Here is a 22014-nt window from a genome sequence, read left to right on the forward strand (position 1 = left end):
AGTTAAATTATTGAAAATCACAATTTGGAAAGCACATTTAATAAAACTGTCACAATAAGTATCCTATATCATATTCGATATCTCAAAATGTGATTGGGATTCAGAGATCTGCTAACAATCCTACGATAACCCACTGCTAAAATACATCTTGTACTTTTCTAGAAAGTTCAGTGATTTTTTTGTGACAACTCCATCTTTCTGCACCCCTGCTAAATGATGTCTTACAACACTCGGATCATATTGTTGCTGTTATTGTATAAAAGCAATCTGCTTTTAAGAATGGCTGGGATTCGTGCTCCCCAATTAATTCAATGGAAAAAAAACTAACCCAGTACTGTTGAAACAAAAACAAAGACAGTTCTTTCAGAAGAGTTGTTGCTTTCGGTGTAACTTTTTTTTTGGAAATATTTAACCAATGAATGGTTTGTGTGTGGGGCAGCGCTTTTCTATTATGAAGGGAGCGTGCAAAAGGCACATTAAAAAGAACCAAAGTTGTGGGCTCGATTACATAAATTCAAACGACAAGACTCCTTACATCGCCATGGGCACAAACAAAGCTCCCGAGATCCCGAGGCATTTCGACCCGCTGAATTGAACTAAATGGACAGGGGGGGGGGGGGGGGTACAAACACTATCACGCGACCTGTTTCCTGATTCTTTAGCTCTTTAAAGCAGATGGTCTCATTCCCTCGAGTCGAACAATCCAAACCGCCTACTGGTGTTTTGTGTATCCATGAAAAAAAAACGGAGCCAAGTGTTAGCGTTCACGAAAGGTGGGAAATAAAGTCCCGAGATAGGCGTAACAGGCCTATCTGTGGGGTGGATCGCTAAATGTATTTTAATATCCAGCGCGATTGTATTCAATTCAGCACACATCATCGTTTAGTCAAAGAGTTAGGGCAGTTGATTGTGTCCGCCTAGAAACACAGAATGGATCCATGTGGCGATTGCTCATTATATTAAACTTAGCGCGGGACCTCTGTGGAAATTGTCGAATATCCTTTTTAGTTCCCTGCATTGAAATAAAACAGACACTGATGCCTCAAATGGGGTGCCCTGCCAAGCTATTATAAACGTATCGCTAACGAGACTTTCATAAGCGATTGAACTAATCTGAGCATTGAAACCCCGGTAAATCTGCTAATGCTTAAACAAAATCCTATTAGAAACGGCTGTTCTTCACCTGCCACTATTTTCTATTCAGGCTGCTTTGCGCGAAAGAGATCAGCGGGAGAAGTGACCAAAAAAAAACACAAAGAAGTATTGGAGTAAAATGCAGCATTTATCACGAACTAAATTGGTACATGCAAATCCAACCAAATGCAGCTAAAGTTCGGCATGGGCCAAGTTTGTAAACAGAAATAGTTTCAGTTTCAGCCACACTCTGCCATCACCATCCTTGGGGAATATGCCCAGTCCTATCCCAGACCATTGTCACTCAGTAAGTACAGCACAGAAACAGACCCTTTGGTCCAACTCATCCATGCTGACCAGATATCCTAAACTGATCTAGTCCCATTTGCCAGCATTTGGCTGATATCCCTCTGAATCCTTCCTATTCAGGTACCCATTCCAACTCCTATTAATCAATGTACTGACCAATGAAGGCAAATGTGCCAACTGTCTTTTTCACCACCCTGTCTACCTGTGACTCCATTTTCTAGGAACTATGTACCTCCATAGGTCTCTTTTCTTCAACACACACAGCACCCTACCATTAGGTGTATAAGTCCTGGTCTGGTTTGCCTTGCCAAAATGCAACAGCTCACATTTACCTACTCCTTGACCAATTGGCCCATCTGATCAAGATCCCATTGTACTCCAAGATAACCTTGTTCCCTGGGTACCACACCACCAATTTTGGTGTAATCTGCAAACTTACTAACCATACCGCCTACCTGTACACTCAAATCCAAATCATTTATATAAATGACAAAAAGCAGTGGAGCCAATGGGATAGAATCAGGGGAGTTTAATCTTCAGAGGTATTACACATCCACTTTGGACTCCATGAAATCTCATGGATCAGGTCAAACACGGGCATGGAAACCTCCTGCTGATTATCTAGACCATTCTCTTTCAGCTGATGAATCAGCAGCACTTGGGAGAGTCCACTGAGGATAGCAAGTGCACAGAATGTAGGCTGAGAATGGGAGTTCAAATTCATCAGCACACATGGTTCAGCAGCACAATGACTAATCAATTACACTGGGCCTCTGGTAGGTAGCAACAACTGCACAGATCTTTTGGAAACAAGCTCTACCTTTATACTGAAAATTCTGGGCATTGTGATATGTGGCACGACAACTGTGCTTAATGGGAAAAATTCAGCACAGGGATAAGAACCCATAGTTGGGCATCCATTAAATACTATGGCTCATTAGCAACAAACTTGTATTCCACCACAATCTGTATCTCTATGGCACAGCATACACTGTATTCTATCACTAAGACCAAACCAGGGGACTGGCCTCTAGTTCAATGAGAGGTCAGGGAGAGGATTCCAGTTGAAGCACCAGGCATACCTAGAAAAAAATGAGTTGGGAATCTGGTGAAGCTCCAACATAGAGCACTGCATATCATAAAAGTGTTGGAACCCAACAATAACCCATCCAAAGTGCTGAAGACTTATGTTTCAGAATGAGATAAACCTTTAACTAATACATCTAAAACACAGACAAGGTGAAAAAAACCCAATAAAAACAAATTCAATCCAGTAAATTTACTATCACATCTAATTATCATCTACAGCAAAGTGTTAGAAGATATTATGTACAGTACTACCAAATGACCTTACCAATAAACGGCTCAGCAAGGGAAGCAAGCACAAGGAAATAGCACCTCTTCAAAGTTCCTCTCAAAGTTACCCATCACCCTGACTTGGAAGTTATGTTACTGCTGCTTCCATCACCACTGAAACATCCTTTCTAACAGCACCATGTGTGTACCCACACCACACAGAATGCAGCAATTCAAGAAAGCATTTCACCGCCACTGTTACCAATAAGCTGCCTGGATGTGGGCGAGTACAGCAACCAGGGATATGCTATGAAGGAAACAAGGCATAAGTGAGGACTGCAGATGCTGGAGATCAGAGTCTAGATTAGAGTGGTGTTGGAAAAGCACAGCAGGTCAGGCAGCATCCGAGGAGCAGGAAAATCGACATTTCAAGCAGAAGCTCTTCATCAGGAAAGAAGGAAACAATCAGAGTTCATGTAGGACAAAAAAGGTTCAGACTGTGAAGAGTAGTTAGAGGGACATTATTCACCCCATCTCCTCAGTAGCAATGATAAAAGTGTTATAATTGTATCCCTGCTATATTGTACAATTAATGTACATTATGCTTTCTGGTAATTTCAACATCCTTTGAATGAACAAAAAAATGTGACATATATTAGTGGACACTGTTTAGCTAGAATAACAGCAGCTACTTGCATACACCCAGCATTTAATATCCCAAGGTGCTGAATAAACTAATGACAAAGTAGGTTAGTAAATAAAATTTGACACAAAGGAAATATTTGGATGGGTAAGCAAAACTCTAGTTTAAAAAGTTATGTTTTCAAGAGTGGCTTAAAATATAAGAGAGCTAGAGAGGTTTAGAATGGTAATTTTAAAGTTTATAGCTGAGGTGGCAGAATCCCTGGCCACCAACATGGAACAATGAATTGGAGTAGAGAGATCTCAAGAGTTGCAAGGCCAAAAGAGGCCAGAGAACTACAGAGGGAAGAAATTACTGAAGGTTTTGAAAGCATTGATGAAAATCAAAACAGAAGCTTTGTTGAATGGGGAGTCAATACAGGTCAACAAATTAATATAGTTCAGGCTGGTGAGTGAAAGGGACTTATTAGAAGTTAGAATACTACCATTGTGGATGAATGCTCATTTATATAGAATGTAAGGTGAAAGACACATTAAAATATTCAAATTTTGAAGCTCAGTGTTAACAAAAATATCATGAGGATTTCAACAGCAAACGAACGGATGGGGACAGCTGATGTTACAGAGGTAGAAGTAGGGAGTCTTGTTGGTGGCAAAAATATTTTCTAGAATTCCACTTCAGATCAATGTGAAAGCTTTCAATGACTTGGCTCAGCTTCAGACAGTAAGAGTTGGTGGTTTTCAGAGAGGTTGTAGAGAGGACTAAAAACAATAGCTTTGATCTTCCCAACATGGAGAAAATTTCTACTCATCCTAGATATTCAGGGAATCAATATATGGGACTATAAGGTGAGAAAGTAAATCAAAGTAGAGGAATACCCATGATCTGAGTGAATAGCACAGGAGACTCCAACAGCTGAATGTTCTCCTGCTCATATTCTTTACTGTTCTATCAGACAAGCACAATAACAAAAATAGGGTGATGGTGATGGGGAGGGGGCTGTCCATTCAGTTCCCAAAATGTATACAAACTTTTTTTTCCTGTATGAGTTAAAAGTGTCTTTATTCTTTGCAACTGCATGGTAGCTCTGGGATCTAGATATGGATATTTTTCTCATCTTTTGCTTTTCTTTTATTTCTGCTTTTCATATAAAATTCTGGCTTTGCAACCAAGATTGCACTGGAAAATGGTGACTTTGTACACATTTCACTGTTCTCATGTATTCCTATACTTGAGTACATGTGAGAATAAAATCTAATTTTAATTTCAATATGGTGCTTGATTTTCTTTTCACTTAAAGTGTACAAAACAGATTGAAAACTTTTTATATGTACTAATAGGTTTTTATAAATAAAGTTTTTTATGCAAGGTGCAAATAACAAATATGGTTAACATGTGAAATTGCAGTTGTGTACATTAGTACAAATGTCTTATAACCTTAACTTGAAAATAGACATATAGTTATATATACGGGTGGTACAGTGGTCAGCTCTGCTGCCTCACAGCGCTAACGGTCCCAGGTTCAATTCCTGCCTCAGGCGACTCTCTGTGTGGAGTTTACACGTTCTCCCCGTGTCTGCGTGGATTTGCTCCCCACAATCCAAAAATATGCAGGTTAGGTGAACTGGCCGTGCTAAATTGCCCGTAGTGTTGGGTAAAGGTACTACCTTTAAGGTATGAGAATGGGTTGTGGGTCGGTGTGGACTTGTTGGGCCGAACGGCCTGTTTCTAATCTAATCAGATGAGTGCTTGTGGATTACAGTTGTATTTTGTGATAACTGTTAAAGTCGTTAGTGTATAGTGCTGTTTACAGCTTTAGTATGTGAAACAAAGACTTAATACAATAGTAAAAATAATTCACAGCATTAATCTGTAAAACTCTAATAAGATTGTTCTATCACTCTGTTAGATTACACCTAATCTATATTTTATCTGCATCTACTCACTTTGATCGTGAAACTTAAAGCCGCCAACTATCAAAAGTCTGACAATTTGCATATCAAAACTGAACTCACCCATTTTCAGTTTTTGGGGGTAAAAAATGTTTCCATGTTTGTATAACTCTGACTCTACACTTGAAGTGAACTATTTCTTGCCAATCCCCTTGGATGCTGACTGACCTGCTGTGCTTTTCCAGTACCACAGCATCTCCTCCTCACCTTCTCCTTTGCTCTAATTATGCCCTCTTGTGTTAGACTTCCTCCAGAAGAGCAAATAGGTTCTATCCATCTTACCAAACCCTTTAATCTTGAACACATCCATTAGGTCAAAGTCTAATCCTCTATATTCAAAGGAATACCAGCACAATCTATGTCAACTGTCATGGTACGGAGGTGCCAGTGTTAGACTGGGGAGGACAAAGTCAAAAGTCACATGACACAGGTTTATTTGAAATTGCAAGCTGTGTTCTTTCAGAGCCCTGTTCCTTCTTTAGGCAGCTATTTGTGCCGTGTGATTTTTGACGATGTCAACAGTCCTCATTGTGTAACAGTTTCAACTACAGTATATTTCTGATGAATCGACAATACATATTTTCTATGGGCAATACATCATTCCCAAGGTCTTGTTGCCAAAACTAAATGGCTCAAAGGATAGAAGCAGAGCATTAATGAGCTGTGGCATAACTTGCTCCCTTTTGCAATTCACTTACCTTAAGATAAAAATAAACATTCCACTGGATTTTGAATTATTTTTATGCCTGTCTGCTAATTTTAATTGGGCCCAAAGTCTACCTACTCTTCCACAGATCTTGACTGTTCATCATTTAGAAAATTACTACAGATGCTGGAAATCTGAAATAAACACTAAGTCACACCAGACTCAAAATGTTAACTCTCATTTCTCTCTCCACAGATGTTGCCAGAACTGCTGAGTTTCTCCGGATTAGTGGTGCTGGAAAAGCACAGCAGTTCAGGCAGCATCCAAGGAGCAGTAAAATCGACTTTTCGGGCAAAAGTCCTTCATCAGTTTCTCCATCATTCGCAAGACTATTTGTTGCTTTACCTGCTTACAAAGTAAATCATCATATATTATCACATCCAGAATTAATTCTGCTCTTCAAGATCTGTAATATTTCAACCAATTTTTTTTCTTGTGTCACTGGACAAGCACACCATGCAAACATGGGTCTGAATCTATAGAATCACTTCTCTGTTCCCCTATCAAAAATTCTACCATAACTGAACTTCCACTCTCCTGTGTGCTCTCCTGAGCTGCCCGCTTTCCCAGGCTGTAATGCTCTAAACTGTAGCATCCCAATATATCATCCTATCAGCACTGGCAGACAGTTTGAGAGTATTGCACTTCTTGGAAATTCCTGCGCTTCATTCCTAATATGCCAGATAACCACGCCTTTGATTTGTTCCAAACTCATTATTAATAGAGTAAAGCAGAAATGATGCAAGTTTCACCAGGATGAGCAGTTCAAATTCATAGCACGAGCAGACCATAAGCTAACTATCCAAATTAAAGTACCGTGCACGCTTAAAAACCTTGACATGACAAGTAAATCTCTCTATATTAAAAATACACCCACTTCCAGGGTAGTAACTGAAATCATTTAGCATTGTCTCCTTTTCTCAAATGTACCCTACTTTTCTAAATAGTGATGGCATTTTCAAATTATTGAGCATTACAAAGAACGTACTTTATTTCTTTATTTACAATATTTATTGGACATTCATACAAATACCCAATCTGACACCGTGCCCTTAAAAAATTGACTCGGCCTGTCATATATCTTATACAGCTTTTACATCTTATATAGTCATATTGGTTTCCACAGTTTAACATACAGAACACAAACAGCCAAGTAGTTAAAAAAAGTAAACCACACACAACAGTGGTTTTTAAGCATGCACTAGAATTGATGTACTGTATTGGATATCTTCAGCCTCCTCAGTGAGAAAGACTGTCCCCATCTCCTGAAATACGATTGGCTGTGCATTGTTAACATTTCCAGAGGACTTGTCAATAAAATAGCGCTGGGCCCTCTCAGTCTGCACACTTGGAGATTGATTCTCAAAGTCTGAAGTTCGCTTGATACTTTGAGGCGCGCAACTTGAGTGTTTCAAGTGCACGCACGACATTAAAGACATTCTCTGACTGTCACTTTGAGTTGGGGCGTAAGAAAAGCAAGTGAACAAAGTAACAGAGAATATGAGCGGTGGGAGCGGTAGAGTCAGGGTTGCTGTGCCGGTGTGCAGTCCCTCCAGGGAGCCCCGCTGCCTGCTCCTTCTCCTCCTTCTCGCCCCGATCCTGAGCGAGTGTAAGACGGTCAGATATTCCACGTACGAGGAGCAAGAGGCCGGCACGGTGATCGGGAACCTGGCCGCCGACCTGCAGCTGGAGGCGGCCGGCGGGGCTGAGAGCGGCTTCCGCCTGATGCCCGAGTGTAACGGCTCGGTGCCGCTGACGGTCAGGGTGACGGTGAGGGAGAGGGACGGTGAGCTGACGGTGGCGAGCCGCATTGACCGGGAGCAGCTTTGCGGTCAGCAGGAACCGTGCCTGCTGCTGCTGGATGTGGTCAGCTTCTCCCGGGACAGGTTCCTGCTGATCCACGTGGAGATCCAAGTGCTGGACATTAATGACCATTGGCCCGAGTTCCCCCACAGCCACATCGAGCTGGAAATCTCCGAGAGCTCGGCCCCGGGCACACGGCTCCCTCTGCCCGCCGCTCGGGACGCCGACACCGGCTCGCACTCGGTGCGGGGCTACGAGCTCTCGGTGAACGGTCACCTGGAGCTGGAGCTGCCGCCCGGGGCCGGGCCCGGGGCCGGGGAGCAGCCGCTCCCGCTGCTGGTCCTGGTGAAGCCCCTGGACCGGGAGACCCAGGACGAGCTGAAGCTGCAGCTCCGAGCCCGGGACGGGGGCGAGCCGCCTCGGAGCGGGGACGCGCGGCTCACCGTGCGCGTCCTCGACGACAACGACAACGCTCCGGCCTTCGAGAGCGGCTCCTTGGAGCTGGAGCTGCCGGAGGACACGGCCCCGGGCTCGGTGCTGCTACAACTCGAGGCCCGGGACCCGGACCAAGGCGCGAACGGCGAGCTCCGGTACAGCTTCAGCCCGAGGCTCGAGGCCGCGGCTCGCCGCCTCTTCCGCCTGGAGCCGCGCTCCGGCCGCCTCAGCCTGCACGCGCCGCTCGACCACGAGGCGCGCGACCGCTTCGAGCTGGAGGTGGAGGCGCGCGACCTGGGCGCCCGGCCGCGCGCCTCGAGCTGCCGGGTGACGGTGCGCGTGCTGGACGTCAACGACAACGCGCCGGAGATCCGCGTGAGCGCGCTGTGGCCGGGGCTGGCGGGCACGAGCACGGGCACGGGCACGAGCGAGGCGGCGGCGGCCTCGGGCCTGGCGTCCATCACCGAGGCGGCGGAGCCGGGCAGCTTCGTGGCGCTGGTGAGTGTGTGGGACCGGGACTCCGGAGCTAACGGCCGCCTCTCGGTGTCACTGCTCGGGCCCCGGCAGCTCGAGCTGAGAGCGGCCTACGGCAACAACCACCACATGATCCTCACGGCGGAGCGGCTCGACCGGGAGCGGCACAGCGACTATAACGTGACGCTGGTGGCCGAGGACCAGGGCCCGGAGCCCCGCCGCACCGTGCGGCCCTTCACCGTCACCGTCACCGATGTGAACGACAACGCGCCCGCCTTCCCCCGCTCCGTCTACCGCCTGTCGCTGGCGGAGAACAACCCGCCCGGGGCCCAGCTCGGTACCGTCCGGGCCCGTGACCCTGACCTGGGCGTGAACGGCCGCCTGACCTACCGCCTGCTGCAGCAGCGGGAGCCGGGGCCGGGGCCTGGGCCTGGGCGGGGGCCCGGGCCGGAGCCGGGGCCTGGCCTGCAGCCTCCTGCCGTCGCTGTGGAGCCTCACAGCGGCTCCCTGTTGGCGCTGCGGCCCCTGGACCGTGAGGAGCTGCCCGAGCTCGAGCTGCTGCTGCAGGCGACAGACGGCGGTTCCCCGCCGCTCAGCGGCTCCACCACCGTCCGCCTGGTCATCACCGACCGGAACGACAACGCGCCGCTCATCACTCACCCCCCGGGCCCGCTCCCGGCCCCGGGCCCGGGCCCGGCTCCTCCCGGGAACCGCTCCGCCGCCGCCGCCTCCGCCGCCAAGATGGCGCTGCCCGGGGGCGCGCCCCGCGGTTACCTGGCGGCGCGCGTGCGGGCCCAGGACCCGGACGAGGGGCCGAACGGCCGCCTCAGTTACCGGATCGTGAGCGGGGAGCCGCCCGGGCTGTTCACCATCCGCTCGGACACCGGGGAGGTGTACCTGGGCCGCCCGCTGCCGCCCCCCGTGTCCCCCGGGCCCGGGGCCGGGGCCCTCCGCCTGGTGGTGGCGGTCAGTGACGGCGGCCTGCCCTCCCTGTCCTCCACCGTCACCCTGAGCTTCACGGTGGGGCCCGAGCCGCCCCCCGAGGCTCCGGCCGCCGCCGCCGCCTCCCCGGGCCCGGGACAGCGGAGCTGGGACACCTCCTTCACCGTGATCGCGGTGCTGGCCGCCGGCTGCGTGGCCTTGCTGCTGGCCATCGTCGGGATCGCCTCCAGCTGCGGCACCGGCGGCAAGACCGGCCGGGAGGGAGACGCTGCGGCGGCGGCGGGCGGAGACAAGGCGAATGGTTACCCGCCGGGGGAGAGCGGCAGAGCAGCGGAGCCGGAGGTGAGTATCACTGTCAGCAGCTTCAGTCAGGGAGCTGGCCATGGTACCTGTCCTCATCCTCCCCCCTCACTCACAATAACTGTTAGTGTCTCTGTTTCCCTGATGTCTCCCCTCCCTCTGGTCTGAGTCATCAAGCGCTGGCCATGGTACCTGTCCTCATCATTCCCCCTCGCTCACAATAACTGTTAGTGTCTCTGTTTCTCTGATGTGTCCCCTCTCCCTCTGGTCTGAGTCATCAAGCGCTGGCCATGGTACCTGTCCTCATCATTCCCCCTCGCTCACAATAACTGTTAGTGTCTCTGTTTCTCTGATGTGTCCCCTCTCCCTCTGGTCTGAGTCATCAAGCGCTGGCCATGGTACATGTCCTCATCATTCCCCTTCACTCACAATAACTATTAGTGTCTCTGTTTCTCTGATGTCTCCCCTCCCTCTGGTCTGAGTCATCAAGCGCTGGCCATGGTACCTGTCCTCATCATTCCCCTTAGCTCACAATAACTATTAGTATCTCTGTTTCTCTGATGTGTCCCCGCTAACTCTGGTCTGAGTCATCAAGCCCTGGCCATGGTACCTGTCCTCATCATTCCCCCTCACTCACAATAACTATTAGTATCTCTGTTTCCCTGATGTGTCCCCTCTATCTCTGGTCTGAGTCATCAAGCACTGGCCATGGTACCTGTCCTCATCATTCCCCCTCGCTCACAATAACTATTAGTGTCTCTGTTTCTCTGATGTCTCCCCTCCCTCTGGTCTGAGTCATCAAGCGCTGGCCATGGTACCTGTCCTCATCATTCCCCTTAGCTCACAATAACTATTAGTATCTCTGTTTCTCTGATGTGTCCCCGCTAACTCTGGTCTGAGTCATCAAGCCCTGGCCATGGTACCTGTCCTCATCATTCCCCCTCACTCACAATAACTATTAGTATCTCTGTTTCCCTGATGTGTCCCCTCTATCTCTGGTCTGAGTCATCAAGCACTGGCCATGGTACCTGTCCTCATCATTCCCCCTCGCTCACAATAAGTATTAGTGTCTCTGTTTCTGTGATGTGTCCCCTCTACCTCTGGCCTGAGTCATCAAGTGCTGGCCATGGTACCTGTCCTCATCTTTCCCCTTCACTCACAATAACTGTTAGTGTCTTTGTTTCTCTGATGTGTCCCCTCTACCTCTGGGTTGAGTCATCAAGCGCTGGCCATGGTACCTGTCCTCATCAATCCCCCTCGCTCACAATAACTATTAGTATCTCTGTTTCTCTGATGTCTCCCCTCTATCTCTGGCCTGAGTCATCAAGTGCTGGCCATGGTACCTGTCCTCACCTTTCCCCTTCACTCACAATAACTGTTAGTGTCTCTGTTTCTCTGGTGTGTCCCCTCTACCTCTGGTCTGAGTCATCAAGCGCTGGCCATGGTACCTGTCCTCATCAATCCCCCTCGCTCACAATAACTATTAGTATCTCTGTTTCTCTGATGTCTCCCCTCTCCCTCTGGTCTGAGTCATCAAGCGCTGGCCATGGTACATGTCCTCATCATTCCCCCTCGCTCATAATAACAATTAGTATCTCTGTTTCTCTGATGTGTCCCCTCTATCTCTGGTCTGAGTCATCAAGCACTGGCCATGGTACCTGTCCTCATCATTCCCCTTAGCTCACAATAATTATTAGTATCTCTGTTTCTCTGATGTGTCTCCTCTACCTCTGGCCTGAGTCATCAAGCCCTGGCCGTGGAACCTGTTCACATCATTCGTCCAGCTCAGTAACTATTCACGTTTCTGTTTCTCTAGTGCGTTCCTCCGACCCCAGTCTCTGGTCTTAGTCATCGAGATGTACAAACCCTTCGGTCCAACTAACTCATTCATGCCACCCAGATATCCCAACCCAATCTAGACCCACTTGCCAGCACTTGGCCCTGTAAACCTTCCTATTCATATCAAGATTTGTGTGGTGCTGGAAAAGCACAGCAGGTCAGGCAGCACCTGAGGAGCAGGATTATCGACGTTTCGGGCAAAAGCCCTTCATCAGTCATTCCTGATGAAGGGCTTTTGCCCGAAACGTCGATTTTCATGCACCTCAGATGCTGCCTGAACTGCCATGCTTTTCCAGCACCATTCTAATCTTGACTCTGATCTCCAGTATCTGCAGGACCCACTTTCGCCTTCCTATTCATATATGCATCCCGATGCCTTTTAAATGATGTAATTGTACCAACATCCAACACTTCCTCTGGCAGTTCCTCCCATACCGGCATCACCCTCTGCATGGAAACGTTCCCCTGAGGTCCCTCTCACACTAAACGTGTGCCCTCGAGTTCAGAACTCCCCCACACTAGGAAAAAGTCTTTTCTGTTTACTCTACCCGTGCCCCGCAAATTTATAAACCTCTATAAAGTCACCCCTCAGCCTCCAATGCTCCAGGGAAAACAGTCCCAGCCTACTCAGCCTCTCTCTACAGCTCAAATATTCCAACATCTTTGTAAATCTTTTCTGAGCCCTTTAGAGTTTCACAACATTCTTCTGATAGGAGGAAGACCAGAATTACACGCAATGTACCAAAAGTAGCTTAACTAATTCCTGTACAGCCGCAACATGACCTCCCAACCCCTATACTCAATGCTCTGACCAACAAAGGAAATTAAACCAACGCCATCTTCACTGTCCTATTTACCTGCAACTCTACTTTCAAGGAGCAATGAATCTGCACTCTGAGGTCTCTTTGTTCAGCAACACTCCCTCGGACCTTACCATTAAGTGTATCAGTCCTGACCTGATTTGCTTTTCCAAAATACAGCACCTTGCATTTATCTAAATTAAACTCCATCTGCCACTCCTCAGCCCATTGGCCCATCTGATCAAGATCCCATTGTAATCTGAGGTAACCTCCTTCGCTATCCACTCAACCTCCAATTTTAGTGTCATTTGCAAACTTACTAACTATACCTCCTATGTTCGCATTCAAATCCCTTATGTAAATGATGAAAAGCAGTGGACCCAGCACTGATCCTTGCGGCACACCACTGGTCACAGGTCTCCAGTCTGAAAAACAACCCTCCACCCTCATCAACTGCTAGTGTTTATGATTCTCTAGTGTTTGCTGTCTATATCTGGTTTTGATCATCAAACGCTGGCCATGAAACTTGTCCTCATTATTCCCCCAGCTAAATAACTGTTTGTATTTCTGTTCTGTAATGTGTCCACTCTATCTCTGGTTTTGATCATCAAGCACTGGCCATGGTACCTGCGCTCATCATTTCCTTAGGTTAATAATTAGTGTTTCTGTTTCTCCAGTGTTTCCACTCTAAGTCTGGTTTTGATCATCAAGCATTAGCCATAGTACGTGTGCTCATCATTTCCCCACTAATGCTCTCTGTTTCTGTTTCTCCAGTGTTTCCACTCTATTCCTGACTTTGCTAATCCGGCTCTTCACCCAGTCGCAATCTGGCAAGGAAAGCACTTTACTTTGGATAAAAGGTTAGTACTTCAGCTCAGACAAAGGTTATTAGATTTGTTCCTGGGATGAAGAAGTTGTCTCATGAGGAAATGTTGAGCTGATACTCTTAGATATTTAGAAGACCGAGAGGTGATCATCTCATGTTCTTAGGAGGTTCAGCGGAATAAATACCAGGAGAATGACCTTCTGATCTTGTAATTGTGGAAAATATTGAAATGTTCACCATTATTGCAAGTCAAGACCATGAGGACACCCCAACTTGCATACGTGTGGGAACTTGAACCTTTTGATGGATAGCTCAATGCTCCTCCCAATATCTCTCTCTCTCCCTCCTTTTCTCTTCCAGCCCTCCCACCTAAAAAATACAGACTGACTTTAACATTGACAATGTGGTCAAAGACTTGGGCCCAACATCACGTTAGTACGCAGAAATTAACTCCAATATATTCCTCCTGTGAATCACAAGCATAAAACCTGGGTTAACAGCAAAGTGACAGCCGGAGTTCTATTGGAAGACCTAGACATTTATTTATACCTAACATATAAACAATTAACACCTAACTCTCCAGAAAGTCGTGAAAATATTAGACATATTTAAAATAAAATCCTTAAGAACTTTAAATATCTCACCATAACTTCAAGCATTGTGGCTTTAAGCAGAGTTACCTGACCTGAGAACATCAAAAGGGGATGGGATAAAAGCAAAACACTGCAGATGATGGACATTAAAAGTAAAAGAAAGTGCAAGAGAAACTCAGCAAATCTGGCAGCATCTGTGGAGAAAGAAACAGAATTAACATTTTGAATCCAATATAAGTCTTCAGAGGGGATGCCACATTTTCTCCTGACCAATCTTCTGTGTGAACGCCTGCAACAATAGCTCAATCCTCACTCTGAGACAGTAAGTCCTACTGGAATGAGGAAACAGGTGAGAGTACATCTTCAATTGCAACCAGCTTCAATCCTGAGGCATTGTAGTTGAATCACTGCTTCCTGTCTTGTGGGGAATCCATAACCAGGCTGTACAATTTCAAAATGAGGTGTCTCCCAGTTAAGACAGAGATGAGGGGACATTTCTTGTCTCTTGTCCTATTGATCAGTTATTAATAGTCGCTGTATCTTGGAGTAAGATTCTGTGTAACTACTTGGCATTATTCTGTATTTTCTTTGGTGAGGTGGAAAGAAAAGAGAGAGAGAAATCGGGAGTAACGTCATGCTATCCATCCAAAGGTTACAGTTTCCATACATATACAAGTTGGGGTGCCCTGCTACAGTGGCAAATATTTCAACATTTTCCACTGTTACCAGATCAGAAGTCCTGGACCATTCATCAAGTAATTACTGTGCTAAACCTCCTCAGAACATGATGGTAATCTTTGGAAATCACTACTCTGGCGTGCTGCAGAGGTTAGGTCATTGAATATATTCAGGGCTGAATTGGATGTTTGATCATAAAGTGAATATGTGGATTTTTGTGACACTCGACAGGAAAGATGAGTTAATGCCACAATCAGATCATCCATAATCTTATTGAACAGTGGAAAGGGCAGAATGGCTTTTTTCTGCTGTTTTTTATGTTGCTGTGCAATGGTCAAAGTTATTAACTTTTAAGTCGCACATGCTTTTGAAAAGTTGAAAATAATTACTAAACTTTTGTGATTTCCTTTCAGTGAACTTGCACATCAAACCCAGGACAGGTTCAGTGGGAAGGACAGTGGGAAAGGAGACAGCGATTTTAATGACAGTGACTCTGATATCAGTGGTGTTGGTCTGAGTAAAAGGAGTGCTCTCAGTCAGAAGCACAATGGTAAGCCTCAATTTTTAGCATAATTCTCTAGTTGATAGCACAGAACCTTGTGTATTGGTGAAGAAAGAGACAAGCTATCAAAGCATTTTGTCTTGTATTCATCAGGACAGATGCAAGAATGCCAAATTTCAAAGGAACAACAATTTATACTGCGTAACAAAAGGGTACTAATAGTAACTTGGCTCGAATTGGTTGAGGCCATGGAGAGTGCAGCAAGGAAGAGTTACTTCCCAAGCTTTTGCTTAAAGTCAGAAAAGCAAGTTCATGTCTGGTGTTGCGATGGGGAATTCATGACATAATTTGGTTCATTTATGTTTGCTTGGGCCTTCATGGATTCACAAGCAAGACTGTTCCCACTTCAAACACAAAGATGATGTCCAATCATTGTGCCTTTTTCATTTAATTAACAAATAAATTCAGTAATGTCATATGACACTATGGAAAAATATTCAGCCCACTTTATAAAAAATAATTTCACACTGCTATTGTTTACATTCATCATAAACATTTTACTCTTAAAACTTTATTCTTAACACCATTTGTAGATTTTTGATAATATTTAAAATAGCATTTGCATTTGGATCCATTAGAGTGGATTCTAGTTAACATGTAGCATAGAAGAACCTCATTTGCCAATTTCTGTGTCAGATTTTAGCACTGTTCAGTTAATCCATTTGCCTATTCTTTACAGACAACTCTATAAATGTTTTCCCCCATGTTCTTTTGCCAATTAAAAAAATTGATATCAGATGATTATCAACTTGCTTTATTAGTTGAATTTCATACTATTTGCATTATACCACATTGCCCACTCTTTGAACTAGTCTGCTGTGTTTAACTCTTGTTTACACATTCCTCTGCTCCCTGATTATCTATTTGTAATGAGTAGTATGCAGAAAATTCTTCTTTCATGAAAATCACTACATAAAAATTTTAAAAGCTATTGGAAGTCCAAGCACATTTTATTTTTGTAATTCTATTTCATACTCAGCCTAAACAGATAGTTCACCAACTGCAATCTGATGTATAATAACCTTTGTTGTAGCTTAATTTTAGTGAAGACAGGAATCAGATTAGGACCTGGCTTCCGAATTGTACTGCCAGTTTTGTACCACTGTAAACCTGAAAGCATTTGTGCAGCATAGTGGCTCAGTGGTTAGCACTGTTGTCTCACAGCGCCAAGGACCCAGGTTCGATTCCAGCCTCGGGTGACTGCCTATTGTGAGGAGTTTGCACATTCTCCCCACAATCCAAAGATGTGCAGGTTAAATGAACTGGCCATGCTAAATTGTCCATAGTGTTCAGGGATATGTAGATTATGTGTATTAGTCATGGGTAAATATAGGGTAGGATAGTGGGTTACTCTTTGGAGGATTGTGTGGACTTGTTGGGCTGAAGAGCCTGTTCTCATACTGTAGGGATTCAATGAGTACAGTGAAACTGCAGTTTTAGGATTAGGGCACAGGCTTTCAGTTAAGGAAGAAGGAATAAATATCAGTGAGTTTTCTGTTTGAGACACAGCATACCTGCAAATCCTATGTATGTTTGTTGATGAATTTTAACACAGTCTGATGTATCCAGAATTATCCTATTTGGTGAACAAACATCAGGTTAGCCTTTATTCTTCTCTTCCTTTAGGTAATAATACAGAAAACAGATGGTACACATCACACTACCTCATTACTCTAAGATAATTATAATAACATTTTTATTTTTAAACAATGAAGTTTTAATTAAAAGTGTCTAGGCCTGAGGCAATTAACATTGCAATTGTTGTGAGTTTAAATAAATTGCAATGAACTGTTAATATTGTAACTAAAAGAATAATGAAAAGTATTGAATGCCTCTCTTGGACAGGTTTATGGTCCTGTACCAATGAGTGCAAGATACTTGGCCATTCAGATCGCTGCTGGAGTCCATCTTCTCGAGGGCCAAGTATTTACCGTTCCACAACTACTACTCAGCACCTTACCTCTTTGGGGAAAAGCACGTCACTCCCTCGAGATTTACTCCGCAAAGATACATACTATCAAGCACTTTTGCCAAAAACAGCAGGCCTACAAAGTGTATATCAGAAGATCACTTGTGATGAATCTGAAACCACAAACTCTGTTATTGTACCACTCTATCATTCTGTGGGATCAAAAAGTCACATTCCACCAACTAATATCTCATCGATCAATGTATCCAGCGTGCATTCTCAGATCTAAGCAGATACCAGAATAGGTTTACGAACTTTGAAATGTTGTAATAAATCAATTTATTCATCCTGTATATAAAAGCAACAGTTTATTTTTATATTGATTCCATGTGAAAATTTCATTCACATGGAAGGTGTAAATATCAAATACAGAAACTTGCAATGTTAAAAATTGTAATTTTTATCTTTTAATTGATACTTTGATTTTATTGTGTTCTATTTTCTATTTTACTGTATAATTTAATTTGTAAGTAAAACCACAAAATTATGTAAATAAAACCTGTGGTTTGTAAATGTGTTCCACATAATTTTCTAATCAAATTTCTTTTTATGATATACTATGATTCTCTTTTTCTTTGGAGACAGTTTCAAAATTGTAACGCTGAATGTAATGGTATCATCCCAGATTTAGTAGGAAAGCAGCAAATAAATGAGTGATATATTCCACAAAACATTTATTGGATGTTTTGGGATTTATCAATTACTCATTTAATATCATTGGAAAATGGATTTGCTCAGCTTTGGCAGAAATCCAAATATTAACGAAACATGTCAGAATTCAGAAATATAAATAGAGAATGCTAGAGTAGTAGATCAGGCTGAAACCTTTTATTAAATGTTAACTGTTGCTCATGGTAATTCACCCTATTTGGAGTTGAAAAGGCCTTTGGCAACCGAGAAGGAGAAGAGTCGATGTTTCGAGCATAAGCCCTTTCGTTACGAATGTGGAATATATCACTCAAATTTTTTCATGGGCGGCACGGTAGCACAGTGGTTAGCACTGCTGCCTCACAGTGCCAGAGACCCGGGTTCAATTCCCACCTCAGGCGACTAACTGTATGGAGTTTGCACATTCTCCCTGTGTCTGTGTGGGTTTCCTCTGGGTGCTCCAGTTTCCTCCCACAGTTCAAAGATGTGCAGGTCAGATGAATTAGCCATGCTAAATTGCCCATAGTGTTAGGTAAGGGGTAAATGTAGTGATATGGGTGGGTTTCGCTTCGGCGGGTCAGTGTGGACTTGTTGGGTCGAAGGGCCTGTTTCCACACTGTAAGTAATCTAATTACTTCATAGAATAGTAAGTAATCTAATTACTTTTTGTTGCTATTCTGTTAAATCTGGCATTATCACATTATGGTCCTGAAGCATAGACTCTCCTGCTCCTTGGATGCTGCCTGACAGGTTCTGCTTTTCCAGCACCACACTTCTCAACTTTGGAGCTCAGCATGTGCAGTTCTCACTTTCACCTACTTTCTTTGGAGTCACAAGTTTGTAAGTTCAAGTACCACCCAGCAACATGATCATGAGGGATGGCATTTAATAGCCCTCCCCAAGGCAGATTTTGTGACAGGAAGGGCATTTTATCAAATGAAACATTCCCAACTCCACCATGATTAAGTTCATGGCGAATCTTCAATTGGTTATGATTCCAGGTGAGGAGGGACTAACTTGCTATCTTTTATGCAATCCCCTCCCTTTGTTGGTCTCCACTAATCAAATGGAAACCAAAAGAATCCTTTCTTCATGAATACCTTTCATAATTCCAATATATTTAATGTTTACTAGGACCCAGTTTAACAAGGCTTCTCTGAGTTAAAGAATACGTTTGTTATTAAAATAGTCACAAAAATAAAATGCAGCATCATGAATGTAGATTAGAAAGAAGATTAAGCAAAGAGGCAATAATTAGGAAAGATACACAAATTGACTGTGCAGAGCAGATGGTGGAAACTTGTGGCAAGTAAGTTTGGTGATTCTAGCAGTGTTGACGCAGATAGATGATTGGTTGACGTCAATTCTGCAGAAAAGAGTTATTGGTAACAAAAAGTGAAATTGCTGGAGAAACTCAACAGGTCTGACAGCATCTGAAAATAAAACAGAGCTGACATTTTGACTCTGGTGTTCCTCCTTCAGCATTGGCAGTTCTTTGTTTCTTGTTTCTGAGTCTTGCAATGTCCAGATTGACTGTGGTTTTTGATTGCTGGAAATGAGCCACCACTCAGAGATTTTCTGTTCTTTTCCTCTTTACCTACATGACAAGGATCATCATAGAATCCCTACAGTGTGGAAACAGGCCAGTTAGCTCAACAAGTCCACACCGACCCTCTGAAGAGTGACCGACCCTTATTATTCACCGTTTACCCCAGGGTAATGCACCTAACCTACACACCCTTGATCACTATGGGCAATTTAGCTTGGCCAATTCACCTAATCTGCACATCTTTGGATTGTGGGAGGAAACTGGAGCACCCGGACGAAACCCACGCTGACATGGGGAGAATGTGCAAACTCCACACAGACACAGTCGTATGAGGCAGGATTTGAACCTGGGTCCCTGGTAGTGTGAGGGAGCAGTGCTAACCACAGAGCCACCATGCAGCACCCTGTCAAGTGCATGATTGCAGCTTTAATTTTCATAGCTCTGAGCCAGGAGACCTGTGTTCAAGGCCTACCTACTTCAGAGATATGTAATAACACTTCATAACCACTTCTGCAGTGGACCTTGTCAATTTGTAGATTGCAAATGTAAAGCCCATTGTTTAAGAAAGGCAACAGAGAGAAAACAGGGTACTGTTAGCCTGGTGTCAACAGTGGAGAAAATACCAGAACCAAATTATAAAGATTGTGATTACCAGATATTTAGAAAATAATTGTCCAGTTGGACAGAATTAATATGCCTTTATAAAGGAGCAATCATGTTTGACAAATTTGAGAGCATTTTGAGAATGTTGCTAGCCGTGTCAAAAAGATGGAATCATTGGATATGATGTACTTGATTTCTGAAAAGGTCCTATGGAAAGAGGTGAGTTTAAAAAAAAACTCACACATTGGTTTTATGGTATTATACTGGTGTGGATTTAGGATTAGATAACAGGTAGAAAAAAATATTAAGAATAAATGGGTCCTTCTTAGTGTTAGCACGGATGAAATGATATCAGTCTGAGCCCAGAGTGCGGTTCAACAATCAGTAACGTTTATTGATACAATAACACCGGCGGAGACCATCCGAGGTTCGAATCTCGGCTGTTCTGCTGTTCCCGCGCGCTGCTACACATTATATACCTTTCTTTGTCAGGATGTGAGGATTTTGATGATGAATGGGATGATAGTTCCCCATCATCGCTGGAGTGTAGGTGCAAATGGTGGGTTTCTGCCATCCCAGGAGAGTTGCAGTGTACACACAATAGGGTGCTAATTGGATTATGTAAACTGGTCCGGGTACTACCTGCTTGTCTCTCTCTGTGAGGGCTGGAGGCTAGCACCCCCCTTTGTTCCCTTGGGGTGCTGGTGTGTATTAGTCTGTTTGTTCCTGTCTGGTGGATGCCTGTCCTTTGTGTCAGGATGGTTCTGTACTGATGAATATGAGTGTGTTTCAGTCAGTCTCTTGATTTGATTAGGAGATGGGTTTCCATATTAATTAGCTCCGGAGTTTCAGTCTATGAGTCATGGTTAGTGTCTGGCCTAGTGTGGATTTGATCTGTCCTCTGGCTCCCACCTCCCAGTCACGTGAGCGGACCGGCAGCTGCTGAGTGGGTTTAAGCTGCGGCTGCCGTTTGAAACACAAAATGAATTCCTATAGTTTTACCGATGTCGGCATAGTCCCGTGGCAAATGCGGGGCGGCTCTGATGCCCGCTTGCATTAGGTTGGCAGGCTGAGAGTTATGGGATATTTAAAACCAGTGCTTGGAACCGAACTGCTCAAGACCATTAACAATGATTTGGATGTGGGAGGAGCGGCGATTAAATATCTCCAAGTTTACAGATGATACAAAACTTGGTGGGAAGATACTTTGTGAGGAGGATGCCTTGAGACCTAAAGTGGCCTTAAAGGTTTGGCAGGCAAGAACATGGCAGATGGAATATAATATAAATAAGGATGAGGTTAGCCACAATAGGAGGAAGAGAAATACAGAGTATGTATGTGGAGGCAGATTGGAAAGCATTGATGTTTAAAGGTACTTAATTGTCCTTGTTCATAAATAACTGGAAGTTAGCACGTAGGCTCAGCAAGTAATTCAGAAGGGAAATGGTAGGTTAGCCCTTATCACAAGAGGATTTAAAATCTTAGAATCTCAAGAGTTAGGTAGCAGGCCATATCAAGCTTCCAAAGAGCATGCCACCCAGACTTTCCTCACCCCTATAACCATACATTTCCCATGGCTAGCCCACACATCCCTGGACGATTTAGCTTGGCAAATCCAACTAATCTGTTTGTGGAAACTCACACAGACACAGAGAGAATGTGCAAACTTCATTCAGAAGAGTCACCTGAGGCTGGAATTGAATCTGGGTCCCTCGTGCTGTGAGGCAGCAGTGTTAACCACTGTACTACCACGCCACACCATTTTGGTCCACTGTTGCTTCAATTGTATAGAACACTGGTAAGATCCCATCTGGATTATTATGTGGTTCTATTCCCCTTACTTCAGGAAGGATATGCTTGCCACAGATGAAGCATAGCAGAGATGCATCAATTTGAATCCTAGAATTGTGGGACTGTTCTGTAAGGAGAGATTTAAAAAAAAACTAACCCTGA

General features: G+C 44.6%; 1 protein-coding gene across 1 annotated transcript; it reads left to right on the forward strand.

Moving 5' to 3' along the window:
- The first annotated feature begins 7399 nt into the window (after positions 1-7399).
- Positions 7400-17635, forward strand: LOC132816353 (protocadherin-8-like). Its single transcript, XM_060825807.1, has 4 exons — positions 7400-10036; positions 13408-13493; positions 15144-15280; positions 17138-17635. The coding sequence occupies exons 1-4, from the start codon at positions 7541-7543 to the stop codon at positions 17488-17490; spliced, it is 3072 nt and encodes a 1023-aa protein (XP_060681790.1). The 5' UTR covers positions 7400-7540; the 3' UTR covers positions 17491-17635.
- The last annotated feature ends 4379 nt before the right edge of the window (positions 17636-22014 follow it).

The sequence above is a fragment of the Hemiscyllium ocellatum genome, chromosome 6, assembly GCF_020745735.1.
Source record: "Hemiscyllium ocellatum isolate sHemOce1 chromosome 6, sHemOce1.pat.X.cur, whole genome shotgun sequence".
Classification (NCBI taxonomy): domain Eukaryota; kingdom Metazoa; phylum Chordata; class Chondrichthyes; order Orectolobiformes; family Hemiscylliidae; genus Hemiscyllium; species Hemiscyllium ocellatum.